The sequence below is a fragment of the Amphiura filiformis genome, chromosome 7 (genome assembly GCF_039555335.1).
Source record: "Amphiura filiformis chromosome 7, Afil_fr2py, whole genome shotgun sequence".
Taxonomy (NCBI): domain Eukaryota; kingdom Metazoa; phylum Echinodermata; class Ophiuroidea; order Amphilepidida; family Amphiuridae; genus Amphiura; species Amphiura filiformis.
Window position 1 is genome coordinate 36,933,726 of NC_092634.1, and position 25,619 is coordinate 36,959,344.

At 37.9% G+C, this 25,619-nt stretch overlaps 2 protein-coding genes across 2 annotated transcripts; both read left to right on the top strand.

Moving 5' to 3' along the window:
* The first annotated feature begins 2,154 nt into the window (after positions 1-2,154).
* LOC140157824 (arylsulfatase-like) lies at positions 2,155-6,602 on the top strand. The gene is given in 4 exon segments (XM_072181072.1): positions 2,155-2,434; positions 4,362-4,427; positions 4,430-4,510; positions 6,436-6,602. Coding segments are annotated over 4 exon segments (594 nt in total).
* A 2,651-nt stretch (positions 6,603-9,253) lies between these two features.
* On the top strand, positions 9,254-12,788 carry LOC140156355 (arylsulfatase-like). The gene is made up of 3 exons (XM_072179324.1): positions 9,254-9,477; positions 10,848-11,012; positions 11,836-12,788. Exons 1-3 carry the CDS (start codon positions 9,255-9,257, stop codon positions 12,651-12,653), a joined length of 1,206 nt encoding a protein of 401 aa, XP_072035425.1. The 5' UTR covers position 9,254; the 3' UTR covers positions 12,654-12,788.
* The last annotated feature ends 12,831 nt before the right edge of the window (positions 12,789-25,619 follow it).

Consider the following 25,619-nt stretch of genomic DNA (forward strand, 5'->3'; position numbering starts at 1 on the left):
AGATTTAATTTAAAACTTTGTGATTTTAACAATGACTGAGAATATTCACTATATAGAAATAGGTTTTATTATAAGTATCTATAAAAGACATACAAGCAGCATAAAAAAGAGAAAAAAGAAAAACGGATGTTGAGCAAAAATTGATAATTTTGCATAAAATAAAAATGCCCGCTTATGCACTTTTCAAAGTTGGTCGAACCTAGATAAATGTATTCCTCTCATCATCAGGATAAAATATATGAAAATAGTTCGATGACCGAATTGAAGCTGATAAAGTTGTTATTTTGCAATTACTTAGAGTTCTTTGACCACTAACACAACAGATGTCTTTAGTTGAGTTATCATTAAGTATGATTATTATCTTATTTTGTTTATTCGGAATGATGGTTAGCATGGTTAGGGGTCAGTGTCAATCGATGCCAATCTCAAGTTTGATGGTAAAAAATGAGTTTCAGAAAAGAATTGACATCTCAAGAACCGCAAGGATCAATATTGAGTCCTCTGCTTTTCATTAGAAATGAATGGAGGTGGATGCTATAATACTGTACGACACATACAGCAATAATGTATGATTTGCATAAAGAATAGATTCCTATTTAAATGTTAGTTTCCACTGATCACATTATCCCATTTTAATTTCGAGCCAAATAAATGAGGTATGCACACAGTTTATACGTCAAGACGTAAGACGAATACCGATATGCACAAAGTTTATACGTCAATGATTCAATGCACGCGATGTGTTTAGCCATCACTCGATCAGTGAACTATGATTAAAACCGGATATCTCCGGATTTAATATAAAAACTTAAAATTTTACTGTAATTAGAGCACTTAAGACTTAGTCTTTCACGTGGTATTTTAGTATACAATTGGGCGTTACAATTATGTAAAAGGTAGAAATTCGACAAAAATTGAGGGTGTCGCTGTGAAGAAAATCACACATTATGGCTTTAACTGGAACATTAATTATTACCTGAACAAAACCGAATAGGCTCACTGGGTTTACCCTATTTTGAGCTATGAACTGCGGAATCCTACTTTCGGGTATTCCGTGACAGATCATCCAATGGGCTTTATCTGACCATGATGCAGTCATGTCTACAGTAGAATTCACCACGACCTTTGCAGGACTTAAACCCCATTAAAAGCTATTAAACCAAGATAACACTCATTGAAAACAGCTCAACTATGTTACGATCAGATCTTCTCTGGTTAAATCTACACACACATGTGTCTGTTTTACTTGTGCAATGAGCAATAAGCTGGTATTATAGTTTCAGTTGGGTGAACGATTATAAAGCAAACGTAAGGTAACAATTACCGTGTGGCCTTTTTTTCACGAAATGAGACAATACTGTGCATATTGTTAACCACATTCTTGAAAATGAGAAACTTAATGGCTGTGGTCCGTAACACGGTTTGGAAATAATTTCTTCATATTTTTTGGTGTTATCTGTCGTTTACATATCCTTCCTAAAACACCAAAGTGCGAATATTTCCGAACACCTAAATTAGCTAAAAATTTAGGACATGTTACAAAACTATATTTTCTAGAATTTCAGAAGAGTACTTTAAATATTGGCTGGTTATTTTTCACACAGTGACGTTAACTAGGCAATGTACTATTACCTATAACATACACTAAAACACCAAAGTGCGAATATTTCCAAACATCTAAATTAGCTAAAAATTTAGGACATGTTACAAAACTATATTTTCTAGAATTATAGAAGAGTACTTTTAATATTGGCCGGTTATTTTTCACACAGCGACGTTAACTAGGCAATTACCCATACTTCTAACATGTACTATTTGTAGAGGTTACGCGTCAATGGTAGCTAATGGTAAGAGCACTGTGTATTATGTATAGGAAAACGGACAGTAACTGCAGTATGCCCTTTCAAATTGGCTATCTACGACTACGACTTATCAGTCTGGAGTTATAGGTGAACAGTTCAAATGTCCTCTATATACCCAGATATTTTAAACGTTTTCTGGCAACCTTTTGTGTTTGCTGGGATGGTATCAAATATCGCTGATATCATTTGTCATGCGTATCGCATACCTTGTATATTAAACACGTGATTAGAAGTGCATAAAACCAGTTAAACATTACCCATCGAAACGGTTTCCAAAATTTCACTAAGAAGAATGGATGCAGTCAAATTCGGTACGGCGGTGCTCCTGTGTATCACCACACTTGCGCTTCCAGTTGTCACTGCTAAACCCTCTGCAGAATGGTTATGGCCACCAAGACCAAACATAATTCTTTTCAATGCTGACGATATGGGATGGGCGGATATAGCTTCTTATGGACATCCTTCACAGGAGTGGGGTCCCATCGATGATATGGCAATACAAGGAATGCGATTCACTAATTTTTACGCACCTTCTTCAATTTGTACTCCAAGTCGAGCAGGTCTTCTGACAGGTTAGTCTCACGTGGTAGTGTGATGGAGTAGTGGTACGCGCGCCAACCATGAATGATATCATAGAATAGGCCTACTATGACCGCCTGACCGTCTATTTGGCCACCATGAATATTTTGGACACAATAATTTCTACAATTTACATACATTTATTTCTCCAAAGTTATTTTCATTTTTTTTGCATTGCATTGCATATTTTTTTGCATATTCAATTTGATATTTCTCAAACACGATACATTGATCGCCCCTCGGGATATTCCTCGGTTCCAAAGCACAATGTTTGGATATTTCACAGTATCCTCAAAACAACTGATGCGCAGTCATTAACCTCTAATTATGATGAATTCATAACATCATTAATATACGCGATATGTTTAATCCAATCACAGATAATAACTTTTAAAAACGCGGTCGCAAATTCAGGTCATTGAAAAGTATAATAACCGCGTCTCGTGACGTAGCTAAAAGTACGCTTTACAATGACCGCGTTGCGTGACGTGTTATGCATTCATACAACTTACGCGGACGCTGGCCACCGTATTTGGGCATCGCATGATTGCGCGCTAGTGCGTTTGGTTGCAAGCGGTATTTCCCTACAGGGACGATATGTGTAGTTAGAATTGTCAAATTTAAAGGAATAAAATGTGATGACATGAATTAAAAACGTGAAAAGTGACGGTTATGAATGAGGTTAATGACTGCATCAGTTATTTTTCGGGTATTGTGAAATATCTAAACATTGTGCTTAGGAATATCACTCGGGCTGCGCCCCTCGAGATATTCCTCTGTTCCAAAGCACAATGTTTCGGGGAGCAGCGTGGCACACTGGTTAAGGTATTTGCCTTTGGTGCAAGAGGTCCTGGGTTCAATTCCCCGCAGGACCAAAAATAAATAAATAAATAAATAAATAAATAAATAAATAAATAAATAACTCCTTTATTATTTGCGACGGCGAACCTGGTGAAAATTAATGTTTATTTATATAATTCCCGTCGATCATGCCACTGTTTTTCCGTGTTATATTTCCTCACAGGGAGGATGGCAATTTATTTCTCGCATTTACGGCCCAAACTACTATGGGCTATTTGCGGGGAGGAGATAAGTTTAAGTGACCGCTTATGGGTTCGAATTTCAACCAGCCTAATCATGAAGCTCCCGTGGCCAAGTGGTAAAGGCGTAGGTCTCGTAAACTTGAGGTCCTGGGTTCGATTCCCGGGCGGGATCACCTTCTCTCCTTTATTATTTGCGACGGCGAACCTGGTGAAAATTGATGTTTATTTATATAATTCCCGTCGATCATGCCACTGTTTTTCCGTGTTAAATAAATAACAGTCGGTTCAGATCATGGTGATAAGCCCGATTGTTGGCTACACTTGACTGTCCTGCAAAAATTCTCTACGGCGACCCCCTTCGTTCACCAGGTCACTTGTTTCGACAGCGTTATCTCCTAGATTTCAGCTGTTAATGCCTAGATATGCTCGACATAAAAAAGAAGATATTTCACAATACCCTCAAAACAACTGATGCGCAGCCATTAACCTCTAATTCATTCATATCTTCAATGTAATGTACTAATATTTCTATCACGTGGAATTTTGCAAGCCAAAGGGTGTCTAAAGTGGGTAAACCCACTTATCTAATCCATTGTATTATTCAGCCAGTATTTTATGGAGTCTTAGACCGTCGGTATTGGTTCTCATATCAAAAGGGGTTGAAATGCGCGCAGGACCGGAGTGGAACCTTATTGTAACATATAATTCAAATAATCCAAAGCTCAACTAAGGTAGAAATAGCACGTAATGAAAGCTGATAATCTTCCTTTAATAGTGTGCCAAAATGATTAACGTTGGAAACATTGGTGGTCATATTCATATTTCACACTTTTAGTCATTCAATTATAAATAATTGCAAACGTATGTTTTTCAACAGGAAGAATGGCACAACGTAGTGGTGCATATGGTCCTGGCAGAGTGTTCTGGCCAACTTCTACCAACGGTTGCCTCGGGAGGAGGTAACCATAGCGGAAGCCTTGAAAGACGAAGGTTATGCTACAGGCTTCGTTGGCAAATGGCATTTGGGTATGTATATCAGTACATTTTATTCAAAATGATTATGATCAACCCATGTCGCAGTAGGACCTACAGGTCCGGGATGAAGAGGTATTTATAAGTTGAAATCAAACAAATCTAAATTTTATTGTGTGTACTCAGCCGGATTCGAACAGGCAACCTGCGTATCTGCAGACCCATAGTTTGACCACTAAGCCACGTAGGCATATTGATACCGTATGCCTATTAATAATACACCCATTATGCCTAGGGTGCTTATCTAACCAATCGGTTTTGTATTTGAGGCCTAGAACAATAATATAACTGCATTTTGTGAGTTGCAACAACAGTTACGTGTCACTCGCCCAAAATAAAAATATTATAGAATCTGTATCGAAGCTGTAATCGAAGGTTATGGAGACGGAGCTTACAATACAATAAAGCAATTAATAAGTAATTAATATTGAAATAAATGAGCAGGTTAAAAATGAACAAATGCAATTTGGGGATTTTGTTAAACCCTACTACAAGTGGTATTAGTTTTCCCTCAATTAGGAAAACAAGATATTCCTGAGAAAAACGGTTATTATTATTATTCAATTGCGTGAGATAACAAGCAGACTTTTAATGGAAATACATGTATTGCAGAATTTGTATTGAAGGGCTGGTTTGCATTCATTTCTTTTTATTTAATTTCTTATTTAACCTTAGCCTGAAATGTTTATACTTTATCTGGAAATACTAGTAATTACAACATTAAATGAGTAACCAAAAAAAAATAAATTTAAGAAAACATTAAAAAAAAAACAATAAAAAAACCAAAAATAAATAAAATTTCTTTAAAAAAAGTAAAAAATTTTAAAAAAATCTCTCTTATTCACAGTGAAGCTATGCAATTTGATAGATTGAAATTCACAATATGCAATTTGATTAGGGGGAATCTATTCCAGAGGGAGTATGTAAATTAAATTGAACAGCCATTTCAGAGGGAGTATGTAAATTAAACATAACAGCTATTTTGGGGCCATTATTTCAGAGGGAGTATGTAAATTAAATGGAACAGCCAATGACAATGGGTATATAATTTTAACTGAAACAGCCTAATTGATATCGATATCAATATTGACGTCACATATTCGATTTGTCACATGATCGTCAAACCTGAATTTGATAGATTGAAGTTCACAATCCGGGTTCACAATATGCAATTTGATTAGAGGAAATCTATTCCAGAGGGAGTATGTAAATTAAATGGAACAACCATTTCAGAGGGAGTATGTAAATTAAATGGAACAGCTATTTTGGGGCCATTATTTCAGAGAGAGTATGTAAATTAAATGGAACAGCCAATGGCCAATGGGTATGTAATTTAACAGGAACAGCCTAATATTGACGTCACAGATTGGATTTGTCACATGATCGTCAAACCTGTATTAGAAGGTGTCAGTTCTCAGGAACTGACACAAAAAACCCAACCTGGTCTCTTTTGTATTCAGTCTATATCGGACGGAACCCACATTCGATAATCAGTCGATATCACACTGAATATACGGCATAAATAACGCCCTCTGTTGGTGCAATGTTACATTAAGGATACATTTGGTCAAAATTATGGGGTGAACTTTGTTGGGAAACAGGCTCACCAATTTTCTCTTTCATTCTTCGTCAGAGGGGCAACTTTCTCTTTCATTTTTTGTCAGGGGCGGTGTGCAATCTTCCCCCACCTGCCCCGTCGCTGGCTACGCTACTGGCTTATACGTCATTCGCGGAGGAGACATGAAGTTTTTGATATGCTTATCATGTACATTTTGCGTGGTATCAAAAACCAGTCCCAGACGGGAACTACTGCTAGTGTGACAAAATCATCAAAAGAGTCCACACAATAGTGATTAAAATTAATAATAAGAGGCGTCATGTTGTTTCCAAAATAATATAGTACCTCCATCTAACTACAGGTGTCAACGCACACAGCCATAATGACGGGGAACATCTGCCTTACAACCATGGATTTGATTATGTTGGCACAAATCTACCTCTAAGTAATGGCTGGTTTTGTGACGAAGAAAAGGTATATATTGGCTATGATTATAGGCGTGCCCCGAAACCGGCTACCCGTGATTGAAGTGCATGCCCAAAATATAGGCTGATTTTGCATGATTTCTCAGAAAACCCGGCCCTAAAGCCATCACTGGACACGCCACTGCTGCTTGATACCTTTGTAGCTAATGCACATATGATGCCCTTCCTAAGACACTTCTCTTATAAATTTCAAAAGGGGATTTCCTGATTCTAGCATCATCTTTTTATTCAATCGGGTAAAAGGTCATCGACCTTTAAACAGGGGCGAATTTCAAACTTGTTCAAATTGTGTTAAAGGCATACACATACAGGGTGTAACAATAAAAGTTGTACAATTTTGAAAATAGAATGATACAAGTATGCCGCTTATGTTGTGGTTTGATATTTATATGTCTATCAAGATAATTTCTTTAGCCACCAGCTAAGCTTTGTTTCAATAAAATCGACGGTATAAAAGTGAAGATATGGCCAATTATGTAACCTAGTCTTAAAACTGCTTGGGCCACTTTTGTCTAAACTGTTATAAAAGTGACTGAATAGAGTTGGAACCATGGACGATGCTCTTATTATAGGTAGTTTTAAACAATGGGGTATTCGAAGTGGTAGAAATGATTACATAATAGAATATCTCCTTGAGTTTTTGAAAGTCACAACTAATCACTGACATAACAACCTCATTTACTATAAATCGTGGCTGCAGCTCAACAACTTCAACCCCAATTCACGTTGAAAGAGCGTATTTTTATGGTTGTGACATTCGGTAGCTTATGGAGTCAAGCAGAAACCATAAGATTGTTTATAGCTCATTTCCAAACTCATGTCTTCCATCAGGGCATACAATTACATATAACTATGAGAAGTATGTGGAATTTTTTAACAGAAATGCTGGCAATAGTGGTCGCCCCAGAACAGCTAGAAGCCAAGCTGAACTTAATTTCAAAATCCTATTGTTTTGTACTTATGGATGCAAAAACTGTTCTCAGTTTTACCAACGATATCTCAGGGATATGAGAAATTACTTTATCTATAAGATAATTTGAAAGAAATTTCATGACTTTATTTATAGATTTTAAAGAAAGATCATATTATCATTAAGTTCATGTTAATTATATGAAGAAACACGACTTATAATTCTTTTGTGTCAGTTCTTTGATGTTTAATGCACGATAAGCATATCTACGCGGTACAAACTTGATGTGCGCAAACGTGGCAAAAGTGGCCCAACACGTTTTCTGGACGTTTTAATTAATCGGACATAACTTTTGAACCCAAGCTAGTAAAGAAACCAAGTAAACGTCTTCTTTTAGCAAAGATATTACTGATTATATTGCATATAACATTTGTGCCATAACTCTTTTAGTTTTTTCCTGAGAAGTCAAAATGCAATTGTATAAAGTTTATAAAGTTTATTGTTACACCCTGTACATAATCTTCTGATCATAAGTATATAGAAAATATTAATTCTCCAACTAGACGTCACACTTGACAACACGCCAACTGACAAAGTGGACGACTTTGTTTTTCTGGGTAGTAATAGGCAAGAATATGCACACAATAGAGGTGAATGTCAAATGCCGTAATAGACTACCAGATTAACATACTGGGCATTTGAGCGACTTAAAAGTTCCATCTGGTTGAACCAAGACATCTCAAGGTCATTCAAAATGAGGATCTACATAGCTCTTATTCTCCCTAGCAAAACAAAACATTGTGCGGACTGTTTTTTCAAAAAGCAAATCATTGGTTGAATAACAACGGTACGGTATCCCAAACATTGCCGAGTATTAAAGCAATGGCAAAAGAAAACTTCTCTAGAATAAAATATATTACTAAACTAAATTAATTTGATTAAATCACAATCTAATATTGGAATATATTTCCCATTTCATTGACAGCATACTGCAGTTACTGTCCGTTTTCCTATACACAATACACAGTGCTCTTTCCCATTGACGCGTGACCTTTACAAATAGCCCTACGTTAACAGTATGGGGATATGACTAGTTAACGTCGCTGTGTGAAAAATAACCGGCCAATATTAAAAGTACTCTTCTAAAGTTCTAGAAAATATAGTTTTTTAACATGTCCTAAATTTTTAGCTAATTTAGATGTTTGGAAATATTCGTACTTTGGTGTTTTAGTTAATGTTATAGGTAATAGTACATTGCCTAGTTAACGTCGCTGTGTGAAAAATAACCGGCCAATATTAAAAGTACTCTTCTAAAATTCTAGACAATATAGTTTTGTAACATGTCCTAAATTTTTAGCTAATTTAGGTGTTTGGAGAGGGTCGTACTTTTGTGTTTTAGGAAGGACATGTAAACGACAGATAACACCAAAAATATGAAGAAATTATTTCCAAACCGTGTTAAGTCAAAAATCATTATGTTGCTCATTTTCAAGAATGCTGGTTTACAAAAAGCACGACATTGTCTGATTTCGTGAACAAAGCCACACATAACATTGTTTCCTTTCGTTTCCTTTATAATCGGTTACCCAACTGAAGCTATGAATACCAGCTTTATTGCGATATCGCACATGAAAACAGTCACTTGTGCACAACCAGAGAAGATCCGATTTAATCAGTTGAGCTGTTTCAATGAGTGTTATCTTGGTTTAATAGCTTTTAATGGGGTTAAGTCCTGCAAAGGTCGAGATGAATTCTACTGTAGACATGACTGCATCATGGTGGCATATGTCCACTCCAGAAACTTTGATCTGCATGCTGTACAAGAACGCCACCATTTACCAACAGCCATACTCGCATTACCACATGAGTGAAGCTTTCGTTGACGACGCTATTGATTTCATGAGGGATTGTCAGCAACAAAGGAAACCATTCTTCTTATACTACGGTATCGCCCAACCACACGTTGATGTATACAGCAATGATGGATTTAGAGGTTCATCTAAGAGAGGTAAATAGATTACAATTAAAAAAAATATTGTTTAATTGGCGTAACATGGCAAAAATGGGTTAGCTGGTCTGTTTTTACTTGTTTCATAAGTTCAGAAATCCATTACTCGGTGGTCACTCGATAGTTGGCCCAACAATAACTTAGAAAATATTCTTGACCCTTCACACAGCTCAAAGAGTTTGCCATGATTTGCCATGGATAAGTTCTGTAGATTTTAGTCCATTGATTAAGGTCAGTGACCATTGTTGAGGAGTTAAGAAGATAAAATAATAAATGCCAGAAGCTATTCTATTGTGGTGGATATCCAACTTACAGTTATGTCAACATTTGGTTACTCATCCATAATAAAGGCAAATAATGATTATGTGTTTCGGTTATAATCAAATCACTGTGTATACATCCATTGTGTATACATCCATCCCAATCTGATTGCTATTATTATATGGGTGAATGGACAACAACAAAATTGGTTTCTCCATAGGGCCTGTACTTAAGCAACTTTTGGAACTGGCCGGTGAATTGGGCGAATTATCGTGTGTCCACCAGTAATGCAAAGATTGTCGGTCAGGTAATGCCTAATCCTTATCATAATGGTATGCTAGGCATCAAGCTGCCGGCCTTGAAATATCCGGAGTGGGAGTTCTCCCTACAGACATTTTTCAGGGATAAAATGGGGACGACAAAGAGTAAAATGTCCTCTTCGTCCTTAACCCTAACCGCCTAAGGGCTTTTTGGCGACGGCAAGTGAAAGAAGGAAAGCATAAAGAGAGAAAAGAAAGGAAGAAGTTGTTTGCTCTGGGCATGCTGGGTGGGGTTCGAACCCGAGACCCCTCGCATGCCAAGCACTCGGTCGGCGACACTTTGCCACGGGTTTTGGGCTTCGCTGGTCAGCGAAACCGTGCCTATATATCACTTAAAAGGGCGATTGCGTCATCACACCACGTGGGATGCACGCACGAACAGCGCATATATCAAGTAGTATTTTGTAGTATACAGGAGGGTTAGTATATATCAAGTAGTATTTTGTAGTATACAGGAGGGTTAGGGTTAAAATCATTAAAACCATGAAAAATGGGACAAAAAATGACAAAAGGGGACTAAAATCCCTACGCTACTGCTTAGGGATTTCAATGGTGCTACGCTACTGTTTAGGGATTTCAATGGTGCTACACTACTGTTTAGGGATTTCAATGGTGCTACACTACTGATGTTAATGAAAGGTCCAAAAATATAATACATTCTCCTCTTCCACGATCTTCTGTTCTTTGTATACATTGTTTGGTGTGGTGTTTTTTTTTCAAAATCATTAATTTGCCGATTCATGAACTTGTTGATGTCGTACTTACATTTTGTCTTATTAATAACAATAGGTCGTTACGGTGACATGATTCGTGAAATGTCGTGGTCAGTTGGAGCCATTATGGACGAAGTAAAACGCTTGGGTGAGGACTTCAACACCATTTCGATCTTCACTGCTGATAATGGTCCTCATTTACAAATCTGCAATGAGGGAGGTGATGCGGGCGTACTGAAAGGTAGGTTATCATTAGACCCATCCTGGGGGAGACCCATACTAGGGGCATAACCATGGCATAACTGGGTTATGTTCAGGCCTTGAAATAAGAAAAAAAATCCAAGAGTCCTCCGGACCCTTGCCGTTGAAATTTCAAGGGTCCTCACCAATTTTCAAGGGTCCTCAGTAATTTTCAAGAAAATCGAAAACCTGGGTTAAAAACTTGATGGGAAACTAAAATGAAAGTGTACCCAGGAAGCTGGACGTATTATGTGAACCATATTTTCCAGTGGAACAACAAAACTAGGATTTTCTGCTCTTTGCTTGGTTCAATGTTTACGGGTCACACGGACCCGTACCGTGTCCGCGGCTACTTTCACGGGTATTTGACACAAGGACGCGCCGTACCCTTCATGGAGGATCCGAAGAGGCCAGAAATCGCATATTTCCTTGTATATCTGATCAAGGGGATTGTGTCCGTAGCTAAATGAACGCTGTGTCCACTAGTGTGCAGTTTTTCTGAAGTATTGTCAAACTTATGTCTCATGAAGTCCACTGTAGACTTGGAGACAACTGACATAATCCTTTGCATACAAAATCCTTGCACAGATGACAATTTCTGAAACTAATTTCAATGCTTAAACGGTGTTGCTTTCACTATTCACTCACTTTAATCAAAATAACATGCTTTGTTGTCAACAAAGTCACTTTTATCAAAATAATATAAGCCCAATGGTTCTTCATGTGGATATAAACTTGATGAGCATCCAAATTCTTTATTGAAAAACTATTTCTAACTGTCGGAAATTTTGTTTTTGATATAACATCTTTGCTCTTTAATACAGGTGGCAAAATGCAATTCTGGGACGGCGGCATCCGCGTTCCTGGTATTTTCCGCTGGACAGGCCACATCCCACCAGCCAAAATTAGTGATGAAGTAGTCAGTCAATTGGACATCTTCCCAACGTTGATGAGCATCGTGGGCGGTTCGGTTCCTGGTGATAGGAAAATGGACGGGCAAGATATTTCTTCAACGCTGTTCAATTGGTGGCCAGAACCGCAGCCAGAACCAGTAGCTGTGAAACAACTATACAAGCAGCATGAAGTAACAAACAGTGAACCTCGCATGTTGGTATTCTATTGTGAAGCACAACTGTTTGCAGTCCGGTATGGCAGTTACAAGTTTCATTTTACTACTCAGCGAGCTTGGATAAAGGAGGGTCACCACGCTGAACCAGGTCGATGTGGTGATGGCGGGTTTCCATTAGGTAATAACGTCGAATGCGCGAGTTGTGGTAACTTAATGCCAGAATGTTTCACCTACTACGAAACCCCATTGATGTACAATATTTACAAAGATCCCAATGAAGCATATCCTCTGAATGATTCTCTTCCCGAACACAAAGCTGTCTTGGATGAAATGATGTCCAGATTGGAAGCATTCAAGGCAGATATGGTCATCGCGCCTCCCTTATTAGCTAGCAGATCTACCGCTACCATTCCATGCTGCACCCCAGGAACCTTCCCAGTCTGTACTTGTAACTACGTCTACGAAGGGCCTGTCCCACCTCCTGGTAGTGCATCCCAAACAGACCACACGTCCGAAGAGTTTCTTAAAATGATAAGCAACCATGATTATGATTATAGCATGTGGTATGATTAAAATATAATGCCCCGGTCCCTCTGACTCCATTTTGCTCTTTCGCTTCATTCTATTGTCATCACTCATGAAGGATTTCTACATCCCGGTCTTTGTTCTTTCATCGATAACTCTCATTATAAGTTGAATTTATGACTCTTATTTGCTTCTTCCTCAGTGTTCTTGAAGGTCATTATAAATTTGAGAAATACAAACTTGCATAATTACGGCCTGCATTAATTCACCGTTTAATATGTAACTTTGAATTATGTTTTTGATTCATTTGAATATGAATATAAAGGTATAATTACTGTAAGATTGTCACGGATAGTTCTAATTAGAGTCAAGCGGTAGCATGACCAGCAAGTTTTAAAAAAAACGACTGATAAAGAAGAATAAACAGATGCACCGCGGACTATATTTACACGAAACAAAACGCTATTGTTCTGTGATATTTTTCGCTGGGTACAAAATATATCTAAAACCATGCTAAATCTTATTTACTGTCCAAAGTGTAATATTTTAATAACTCATTAATTCAAAAAGTTACACCAATCTTACAGTCAATCCGATTGTTTGATAATAAACAAACATTCTTGTATTATTTCACGTGGTATTTCATAGCCAAAATTAGTGTAAAATCATAGCTAATCATACTGATATCCAGAATCTTTCGTCACTGCTACAGCCATACATGGCTGTCACTGTCGCACTACTTTTTGAGATTCACTTTCAAAATATACCCTAGCATTTTCCTGGATACCCTACATACAAATTCTGGATCCCATTCGCCAAAAAATCAAGTTTTTCACAATTCTTTTATTCTTTCCGGACCACAGCATACATTCATATTAATATATACGCCACTTTCACACGTCGTTATATCGGGACGTCCCCGTGGCGAAGTGGTTAAGGCCATGGATTTCTAATCCACTTATGAAGTTTTGCCCAAGTTCGAAACTTCCCACCACCTTTTTTTTAAATGTTTTATTAACCAATTTATTGTCATAAATCAAGAATAACACCATTTCGAACATCCATTGCTATTGTGATATTATATTTTTTTCATCAAACAAACATGTTTGATTTTTTATTCACATTTAGGCCTACTTTCACCATCCAGATGCTTTCACCATGCCTGACTATCATGATATATCTTCGTCATTTAAAACACATTTATCAGTGGCTCTGTTCACAGCTCAGACTGAAATTATATTTGGAATAAATATTATAAATTGTCACAAATTAAAATCATCAACAGCGAAAGATCGCCAACAACTGCCGCTGAATATTTTTATCCAACTAGATTTCCCCACAGGGCTATAAAGAACCACAAACCGCGAAATTTGGATATATACTAGATTGCCCTGCAGGGCTATAAAGAATCACACACCACGAAATATGGATATCCAACAAGCTTAAACTATAAATTAGCTCCCGATAGAGGGCAGGGCTTGATAAGGGAAATTAAAATCACAAACCGCGAAAGATCGCCGACAACCGCCGCTTAATAGTGATAGCCAACTAGAAAGCCCCGCAGGGCTACAAAGAACCACAAACCGCACAATTTGGATATCCAACCAGATTTCCCACAGGCCTATCGATTATAAAGAACCACAAACCGCGAACTATGGATATCCAACAAATTAAATTAAAGATCAACAACAACTGCCGCTCAATATTGATATCCAACTAGATTGCCCTGCAGGGCTATAAAGAACCACAAACCGCGGAATTTTGATATGCAACTATTGCCCCACAGGGCTTCAAAGAACCACAGGCCACGAAATATGGATATCCAACAAGCCAGATTATAAAGAACCACAAACCGCGAAATATGGATATCCAACAAATTAAGACCACAAACCGCGAAAGATCAACAACAACTGCAGCTCAACAACTGCATATTGATATGCAACTAGATTGCCCCGCAGGGCTATAAAGAACCACAAACAGCGAAATTTGGATATGCAACTAGATTGCCCCACATGGCTACAAAGAACCAGAAACCACGAAATATGGATATCCAACAAGCTTAAACTATAAATTAGCTCCCGATAGAGGGCAGGGCATGATGAAAACCACGAAAGATCGCCGACAACCGCCGCTGAATAGGAATATCGAACTAGGTTGCCCCGCAGGGCTACAAAGAACCACAAACATTAAAACACGATTATATTGCCTACTCGGGGCATTTAGACGCTTCCGTAGTATAGGCTATATATATAATGCGCATTTACCAGTTCCGACTTGAAGTAGGCCTAAATCTCTGTGTCTCTCGGCAATTGGGTGTGTGTTGTTCATATTTACATTTTCTTTACATATTTACGTTGCCTTGAATAATTAAAATATATTAAAATGTATATTGATCATTGTGTACGCCTCTTAACATTACAGTCACGTGTGACAAGCAAGTTTTAAAAATAAACGACTGATAAAGTTTTGTTTAATTATTTATTGTCATGAATCCAGAATTGCAACTTCTATTTTTCGTTTTATTTGTTTTATGGAGCACATCCTAACCTGATGACTTTCCAAGCTTGGAGCTGCTTGGCTACATTCATAAAAAGAAAAGAAATCTACCAAAAAACGTTGACAACGTAAAGAAATCAGCAAGTTTAAAAAACCCACCTCGGCTCACTTTTTGAAACTTGGTCCCATTTTAAACACCAACAGCAAATCAGTGTTTTTATTTTATTTCAACAGAACACAGCGTTTCCAACAAGATTACAAGCCTAAGTGTTATTTGTTTAATTCAATCATTAATCATGATTATTATAAAACAAACACAATAGGATATTGGCTTACCGTGCAAGAACAAGATAATAACCTTTCAGGTCGTTCCAGAAAGCTTACAAATTAATATCGCATCTGCACACTAAAGATACAAAACACTTCTGGAAATGTTTTAAATTTATATAAATATGATAAAGTTTAAATCAGTACCTTTTACAAATGGGACCAAGTTTCAAAAAGTGAGCCGAGGTGGGTTTTTTAAACTTGCTGATTTCTTTACGTTGTCAACGTTTTTTGGTAGATTGGTTTTAACCGCAATGATAGCTGAAAATCAAATGGTAAATTTTGTAAATTATATAATCGAATGATCTTTGCTCTGTACAATATATAATGTGGTTGAGCTTTTATTTAAAATAACACGTTTCTGTACAAATTGTATTAAACATGGATTATATATTAAGTTCATCTGTAAAATTTCGTGTGTGCAGGACATGACAACATCAATTAAAAGTAAACACATTGGATTTTGTGAGATAATAAATTGTATAAAAAACTGGATATGTAATGTGTATGTATGTGTCGTGTTGTGAAGTGTACAAGATAACATTAATTAAAAATAAACAAATCGAATTTTATGAGATAATAAAAATCACACATTCTTCTCAAATTGTTAAATGCTAATAATATCATTTAGCAGTGGCGTGCGCAGGTTTTCGAAAGAGGGGGAGGGGCCACGGGTCTCGATTCCCACGATTGTTCAGAAATGTTCGTCAAGGTCCAAAAAGGGGTGTGGTGTGTAGGGTTATACCATTTTCCCCCGAAGGTTGTTCATTATTAACTACTTTTAACCGTGTTGCTATTGCCTATTGCAACCCCTCCTATCGACTATCGACGGCCCTGTCCTTAATTGGTAGCCCCATACACCAAGCCCCATACATTTCTCCCACCGGGCCTCCAACTAGGTACATTTCCCAAAACTAGGTACATTTCCCATGACTGACTGACAAAAGTGGGATAGGGGCGTGTAGATTTGCCCCGACAAGGTGCATTTTCCCAGACTAGAGAGATTGCAAAATTTATATTTTATTCTGATGATGAGAGGAATACATTAATCCCGGTGCGGATCCAGAGGGGGGGCGGAGGGGCGCGCCCCCGTAAAAATAGCAAAAGTAGGAAAGTGGGGCGCACGCCACCCGTAAAAACGGGAAAAGGGGAAAGGAGAGAAAGAGAAAAGGAGAAAAAGCGAAAAGAAAAGCGAGAAAAAAGAGAAGAAAAAGGTTAAATTGCGCGTAATTAAATAGGCCCGTGCCTAAAAACTGTACAGTTGGGTCGATCGATCGCCTGTGATTATTTTAGGCATAGCTTGAAGGCAGGTCCTCGGCCCAAAAGCACGTGAAAATCATACTACTGCGAGCCCGCTGATATGCAGGGTCCACCACATGTCACCAAAGTCAGTATTATCAACCATGTTGACATGATTAGAGTCAATGCTGACATCAATCCATGCATGCTTTAGTAGCCCTAATTGTGTGTCTCAAGTCTTACAAAGTGTCAGCATGGTCAGGGGCTGTGCAATAATTATGAGCCCCCCGGGTAAAATTTCCAAACGGCTCGCCAAAAAGCGCTTCCCCCCCCCCCCTCGGCCCGCCAAAAATCGCCCCCCCTTGAACATGCCAAATATTTGGGATCCCAAATTGCAAACCTATTAAAAGTGGTTAAATGTATGTTGCGAGCGCAGCGAGCCAAAGCATTTGCATATTTAAGCGTGCCCCATGAATGCGTGCCAACAATCGCTTGCGCCCCCTCTCGGCTTGCCAAAATTGCTTGCCCCCCCTTTCGGCTCGCCAAAAATTTCTTGCCCCCCCCCAATTTTACCCTCCCACAGGGCTCATAATTATTGAACAGCCTCTCAGTTGACCAGTGTAACATTTAAAATTTTGCAAATTGATTTCAGACCTTTTTCTGTTTAAAGCAATGATATAAATGGTGTAAAAATAATGCACCAAATGGCTTCAAGTGGACCTTCATTTTGCAACATTTTCTGCGTTTCCAACTTTTGAGGGGGGCACATCCCCCTCAGACACCCCCTGTATCGCGCAAGCAATTGAATTTATACAATAATTTAGAAAACTTGTCCACGAATGGGAAATGAACAAATTTTCCTCTAGTCTTTCAAACTCACACAAAAAATAGTGTCAAAATGGTCCACCAAATGGCTTCATTAGGTCTTCATTTTGCAAAAATTTCTCACCATCCCTCCTCAGACACCCCCTGCGTCGCAAGCATTAAAATACATTGAATTTATACAATAAAATTGAGAACTTGCATGTCCACGAATGGGAAGTGAGCCGTCATGGTCATTTCACAAATTTTCCGCTCTTTCAAACTCAAATTTTACACAAAAATAGTGTCAAAATGGTCCACCAAATGGCTTCAATTAGGTCTTCATTTTGCAAAAGTTTCTCACTTCTGAGGGGGTACATCCCCCTTCAGACACCCCACTGCGTCACGCAAGCAATAAAGTATATTGAATTTATACAGTAATATTGAAAACTTGCATGTCCAAGAATGGGAATTGAGCCGTCATGGTCATTTCACAAATTTTCCGCTCTTTCAAACTCAAATTTTACTCAATAATAGTGTCAAAATAAAATGGACCACCGTACCAAATGGTTTCAATTAGGTCTTCATTTTGCAAAAGTTTCTCACTTTTAAGGGGGCACATCCCCACTTAGACACCCCCCTGCGTCGCGCAAGCAATAAATTATATTGAATTTATACAATGATATTGAGAACTTGCATGTCCACGACTGGGAAGTGAGCCGTCATGGTCATTTCACGAATTTTCAGCTCTTTCAATCTCAAATTTTACACAAAAATATTGTCAAAATGGTCCACCAAATGGCTTCAATTAGGTTTTCATTTTGCAAAAGTTTCTCACTTCTGAGGGGGCACATCCCCCTTCAGACACCCCACTGCGTCACGCAAGCAATAAAATATATTGAATTTATACAGTAATATTGAAAACTTGCATGTCCACGAATGGGAAGTGAGCCGTCATGGTCATTTCACAATTTTTCCGCTCTTTCAAACTCAAATTTTACCCAATAATAGTGTCAAAATAAAATGGTCCACCTTACCAAATGGCTTCAATTAGGTCTTCATTTTGCAAAAGTTTCTCACTTCTAAGGGGCACATCCCCCTTAGACACCCCCCCTGGGTCGTGCAAGCAATAAATTATATTGAATTTATACAATAATATTGAGAACTTGCATGTCCACGAATGGGAAGTGAGCCGTCATGGTCATTTCACGAATTTTCCGCTCTTTCAAACTCTTTTGCAAAATGAAGACCTAATTGAAGCCATTTGGGGGACCATTTTGACACTATTATTATGTAAAATTTGAGTTTGAAAGAGCGGAAAATTTGTGAAATGACCATGACGGCTCACTTCCCATTCGTGGACATGCAAGTTCTCAATATTATTGTATAAATTTACAAGATCAATAGGCCAGATGTCTCTAGTTTCCATTTCTGGTGTAACAAATCGCAGCTTGTTGTATTTGAAGAGTAAAAAATACCCCTTGCACAAATTGTACCATAAATATGCAAAAGTATAAAAGTAAGTGATTCTCATTCAAACTCTCGTTGCCATATTACTGAATTTTGTCAAGCGAGTTTACATAAACCTATATTACATTAAAGCCATATTATAACACTTTCAAAAAAATAGATTAGCCCCGGAGATTAGCATTTCTTTGCCATTAAATGTTAGCTTTTACTGTCAGATATATCCCCTGTTATTTTTGAGCCGAACAACTACGGCAAAGCAAAGAAAATTGGAATTTACTACCAGCGCACATGTCGCCAATACGTACCACTCCTCCGGTCATGCTGTGGTACGACCCTTTGTTGTGTATATCACCGTCCCGCACGCCGTGTACGTACTGTGTGTTATGAACATCGTGTATGCGTTCGACTAATAATTCCATCGTAATAATAAAGCGCCGGTTCCGGCGTTTTATTCAAAATCTCGGATTTTCACAAAACTACAGCACCTAGAGTCTTGATTTTTGCAGGGTATTATTGGTTTAATAAAGTACAATTTAATCGCGTAAAAAAAGGAATTTTAAAAATTCAATGAGGGCGTCTTCCTTAGCAAATGTTATAATATGGCTTTAACAAGATCAATACCAGACAAGATCAGACGAGTATTTCCTTCTTGGTGCTAGGGATAGAGCCTCTTTCAATGGTAGCTCCTAGTTTGTGGTTCAGATCAGCAATGCTGCTACTCTGGAATCATTCACATCTGTGCTATAGCCGGAATATGGGAACGTTGCGCCCGACACTGGGCGAAAAGCATATCCGTGCAAAGACCGCCCGCTCATTATTTTATTAGTAAAGATATTGCAATTGTCTTAATTTTCCATTTTGATATTTTTTTGCGCTTTGAAGCCATTGGAAAATGTAATTAAGTTAAAATAATACATACCATTTACCAACAGCCAAAGTTCTCGTGCTTTGTATGCTGTGAATTCTAGCATATTCATGAGGGCCGATTGTTCGCGTGTCTAACAAATCACGCCAGTGCTGCGTGCATTTGCCTAACGCAATAGAGCGTTGCCCGTCTTCGCTTTTACGCCAAATACCGTAAAAATACGCCGTATGTGCGTAGCAGTTTCGTCCCTCGCAGTTCATGGAACGATTGGCCCTCATTAACGGATGCTGCTGTGACATAACATGTTGGTGAGCGGGCTGTCAGTGCAGTAGTCTGTGACAGATGTCTCTATTCTCCATTTCAGGTGTAAAACATCACAGCTTTTTGTATTCAAAGGGTTAAAATGATTTGTATTTCCGCTCTACATTATAGAACAATCGAAAAAAAAAACCCCGTGTTTCTCACCAGAACACGTGCTATATAACTTATATAGTACATATGTTTCATCGCGGTTTATGATTTGGGTACGAAAAATTTCAAATATTACTATTACTAAATATAATTATTCGATTATGTGATAATAATTTTTCAGCTCCGCTATTAAAAACAATTAAAAGACTGTATTTAACGTCATATGACAGACGTTCATCTAAACACACGGTAATCATTACATGAGTGTCGGAAAGACAAACACGTGATTTTGGCAATGGTGATTTCTTCTTCACTAAACTCAAAATGGCTCTTCGGAAAGCATTTGGCAATTGTTTTTCTCTCATAGTTTTTGAGACAAGGGTATATGAATGAAGGAATGAATGAATTTGTAAACAGAGAGACCTGCACATTTGTAAATTAAAATAAATTCTTAAACACTTGAGAACGTTCCTGAGCTTTCCTGCCATCTTATTAGTTCTAAGCCGTGTAATATGACACGATTCAGCGCGTGCGCGTCGACCAGATACTCGTACTCGATATTTGAACCAATCGGATGTGCATAGCAACAACGGGACTGATAGATTCTAAGCCCTAGGTAATTCCTGGTAAAATGTTGAATTTAATTTGATTAAAATTTGGTATACTTAAGATTTATATATTTATTTGAATTGAAGTATTTAATGAAGTTTAACATACAATGTGGGACAATATCCAAAGTACTTTAGAATATGATGAATTAATAATTACCAGCAGCTGGGATTTTGTCAATATTGTGAATAAAGTAGGTTATAATGCATGTGTTATTAAATCAATCTCACTATTTTCAAACACCTGGACAATACTTGTGTTGACCTCTCAATGCGTACTATATATTGGGAATCTATTACTAGTAGTGTGTCAGAGTTGCGCAAGTGAAACAATTAAATTCCATACTTGTTCTTGTATTACACATTGTGCGATATAACTTAAAGCGTCACTGACATTCTTTCTCACGTCACTCAATCCTGTGGCACTGTATGTCTCACAATGGTTCGAGGAAACCGACTTGTCAGATATGTACTCATGATGTTACTTACTGCTTTTACGCTAAAACTTCTTGATTTGTACATTGGTATTATTCTTATGGCAAATACACGTGATGTATATAATGCTGATATCAAACCCGAGCTTAATACTATTTCAGCTCCGCTGCGAAAGGCAATTAAAAGACTTCCGAACGTGAATGATGTACTTCTAACACAGACGCTAACTCCCGTCACGTTATTACCGGAATGTCGAAAAGGCAACAACAGAATTTTGGCATCAGTCATTTTTTCCTCACCAGAATCATTTGATTCCAGAATAGCTCTACGGAAAGCTGTTATCGATGAAGGCAGAAGGACTGATACTGTTGCAGCGCAAGTTTGCTTGGTATTTGTTATCGGATTACCTTCTGTGGAAGGTAAAAATGCCAGCAAAATACAAGACTTGGTAATAAAGGAAAGCCAAAGATATCAAGATGTAATTCAAGGACGATTTCTAGACACTAATTTGAATTCAACTTTAAAACTCCTGATGGGTGTAAAGTGGGTACACTCAAAATGCTCCCGTGCAAATTTTATTTTCTTCGGTGATGACAAACTTTTTGTGTCATACGAACGGCTTCTGGTGATGCTACGTGAAGTACAACCCGAAAACCTGGAAATGCTACAAGGGAAACTAGTCACCGTATTTTCCAATATTTCATATCGTCCATTCTGTTCGTTAGAAGCTGGACTTGTGCTTACAAGGAAAGCAACTGAAAGAATTTTCCAAGTTTCTTGGAATATGACTTTAATTCCTTTCCCGCCTATCTTCATTGGTGTTATTGCACAGCGTTACAATTGGACAACTATACATAGAGATGGTTTTATTGGCGATGACATCAGGGGTAACTTTTGTAGTTTACCAAATATAATTACCTATCGACCTAGATCAGATTTTAAAAATGCTTCGGTGATACAAAACTGTGCCACACATCATTCAGGTACGCAGAAACCACTATTGAACGAGAAATATTTTCAGCAAATTACTCAACTTGTGCACGACCATCCAGAAGCATGCTACAACAGTATTGGCCAGCCTGATGATATTTATTTCATAGTTCTTATACATTCAACTCCAAACAAATTTAGTAGAAGGATTGGTATTCGAAACACATGGGGCTCACAACAATTCATCATGGGTAAAAAAATCAAGGTTTTATTTGTATTAGGACACCCAAACGGAAGGTACTTACAGAATTTAATAGATATTGAGGATGCGAAGCATAATGACATAATTCAAGGTAGATTTAGCGACACATACCGAAATTTAACATCAAAATTAATCACAGGCTGGAAGTGGGTTTCCCAGAACTGCCGACATGCAAAATATGTCTATAAGGGCGATGACGACGTATTTGTTCTCTTCTGTAAATTAATGAGGTATATCAACAGTTTGAATTCAAAGGGGAAAATGATCCAAAAATCATGCCTAGGGCATATACAAAAGGATTCTCCGATAGTTAGAAGGAACGATTCAAAATGGTATGTGTCTGAAGAAGATTTGAAGGGAAAAGTGTATCCGCCATATCCTGCCGGTGCAGGTTACGTCTTGACGACAGACATAATCCCAGATTTATACCAACAAGCATTGAACATCACACTTATATCTGTGGATGATGGATATCAAGGTATCGTAGGGGAAAAACTGGGCGTTACATGGTTAGAACATAATAGAGGTTTTAAAACCCATGGATGGAACTTTACAAATACGTGTTCTCTGCGTAATGGGGTAGAATTGACAATGCATGACAATGCATTTAAATCCCGCAATCATGTTTGGAAAAAAAAAAAAAAATATACAAATCTCACTGTATCTTGTGACAGACAAGACAAAGGAAACTAGTTATTTTAGCATTTATTTTTTGAGGAAAATATCGTGACTGTGTTGAAATAAATAATTACCTTGCAGAGAGTCTGCTTTAAAATCATTGAAATTGACCAAGTTATAGCATTTAACATTTTTAGCATATAGCATTTTGGGGTTTGATGCTTCGAAATGGTATATTTTCTCTCATTATATGAAATTTTTGTTGAAAATTTACTATAAAATTCATCCACACGGCATCGGTTTTTAGTAAATATTCACCCTTTGCCTAATTGTAACTTTCAGCTTCGAGGGCGCATTGCCATTTAAAAGGTGTTTACGGTTCAGTGCCTTAAAACAAGAAAAGTTTCATGTCAACCTATGTTGAGTTTTTGATCATTTGACATCTAAATAATCTAGTTTCACCTGATGTTGGTGGAGTTTATCTGTGAGAGTTCTGAATATGAGAAAATTCCAGCCAGAATTAGCCATTTTCCCATTGAAATCTGCGTAATAGGTAATTAGTGGTATTGAACCTCAAGTGTCTGAAAGTGACATTTCGGAGATTATTTCTCTTATTTTTCACTATTTGACAGAGGAATGCAAATGTCGGCTCGATTTTCATGTTGTGAACATTGCACAGTGTTGTACGTGCGCAAAAATAGCTCACTGTTCTGCCACTAAAATGGCTATTCATTCACTGGTGTGAAAAAGCAAGAAACTGCAAAATAAACTGCAAAATTAATGTCCAGCGCACATCAGCAAGACTGATTTTTCAGGAAATGTAAGTCTGACTCCGTTACTTCAGAACTCATAAATGAATGGCTTCCCAACGCATTGTTTAGCAGCAGTAGCTTTTGAGCAAAAGAGCGCCGGTGAGTTAACTTTGTTCTCGCTTTCTTAACTTCCGCTTGATATTCCGCAAGCCTAATTCCGAACAAACAAGAGGTCTCGCCAACATAACTGAGATCGCAGTTTTGGCAGCCGATCTCATAAATGCAATTGCCTGTCTTTAGCGTGTCTCTGTTGTTTTTGGATTGGACCAGTATTTTTGAGGGTTTGATTGGGCTTCATATCGGTGTCGACTTTGTGCTTTTTCGAAGTTCTTTGAACTCATTCACATAAAGGGAGCACTACCACACAGTGTCATCGACTCTATATCTTCATGGCAGAAATCGCCATGGTAGGTTGAATCCACAGCCACGATTGGCCATTTGGTTCAGACCTTTGAAGCTCTTTGAGACGAATAATTAGTCGAGAGACATGACTAACGCTACTCACAATAGCCGGGTAATTGATCTTGGTTGTGCGTGAATAAGCTTGTATACCCCATTGAGGTCAATGGTCATCGACTTTTATACTGCCTAGTAGTGAGTGCAGCTGTACTACACGATGTAGTCCATACAGGACCAACGCAATATAAAATTAGAGTTTTGGTCCGATTTTGAGTTCAAAGCGCACGGCCAATTTTCAAAGCGCATTCTAGCGTATTCAACACGTATTTTCAAGTGTATGAGACCACATCTGGTTTCTTGAGAAAAATTCATTTACGGGAGATATTCATCATTTTCTAACCCGGTATCCGAAGATTTTCGTCTGATATCAAAATCGTGCATAGCAATTCACGTGTATCGATCCCGTGTATTCATTTTAGTGTCTCTGCTGCACCAAATAATTATTAGCCAGGCGGTGTCGGTGTGTACCATCATCCCCTTGCTTTTGTCCTCATTCTTTTGATCTTTCTTAGCGCTAGGTTTCACAGCAGGTATTATTTTTTGTTGTATTTTTACTTTCACGTAATCCACTACCCATTTGGGATAGCCATAGTTTTACATGCTGTACATGACTACACCCATTTTCTGATGGAGGGGACTCCGTCCTAACTTTAAACCAAGATATTGGTCAGTGTGAGTCGGTTTCCTGTACCAGTGGATTTGTCGAACCGTCAGGTTTCCAGACAATTAGCATGTCCAGAAATGGTATTTTTTCCTTCTTTCTCTTTCTCGTAGGTAAATTTTATATAGTCTGTTTTGTCAACTTTGTTGAGATGATCGGTTAGGTTTTTGACTCTGACCTGTTTTTATGATTTCAAGCACATCATCCACATAGCGACGTGACTTTTAATTAGGACAGTCGCGATTGTTTGTTGTTCCAGAAATTCCATAAAGACATTTGCTATGATGGGGTTGACTGGGCTACCCGTCGCTGCGCCAAACCGTTGCTGAATATGGCACATCTATATAAATTCAAAATATGTGGTGATGAGAATAAATTCGGGGAGTTCGATGATATCTTCAACAAGTTTGGTGCGCATTTTTAGATCTTTGTCCTTTGTCAGTCTTTGTTTAACCACATCTAGGCCGTCCTTTATTGACGTGTAAACAACTGACACCACGTCGTGCGAGTTAAAATTTCATTTTATTCAATATACACTCCAGTCCTCCGCCAATTCATGATTTTTAAGGGTACTGAGCATTAAGTAGGCATTCTCCGAAATTTTTTTCGATAAATTCATT

Coding starts and splice junctions, on each gene's coding strand:
- LOC140156355 (XM_072179324.1), top strand. CDS start 9,255: ATGTCCACTCCAGAAACTTTGATCTGCATGCTGTACAAGAACGCCACC. Junction 9,478..10,847: donor TAGAGGTTCATCTAAGAGAG/GTAAATAGATTA, acceptor TAATAACAATAG/GTCGTTACGGTGACATGATT. Junction 11,013..11,835: donor TGATGCGGGCGTACTGAAAG/GTAGGTTATCAT, acceptor TCTTTAATACAG/GTGGCAAAATGCAATTCTGG.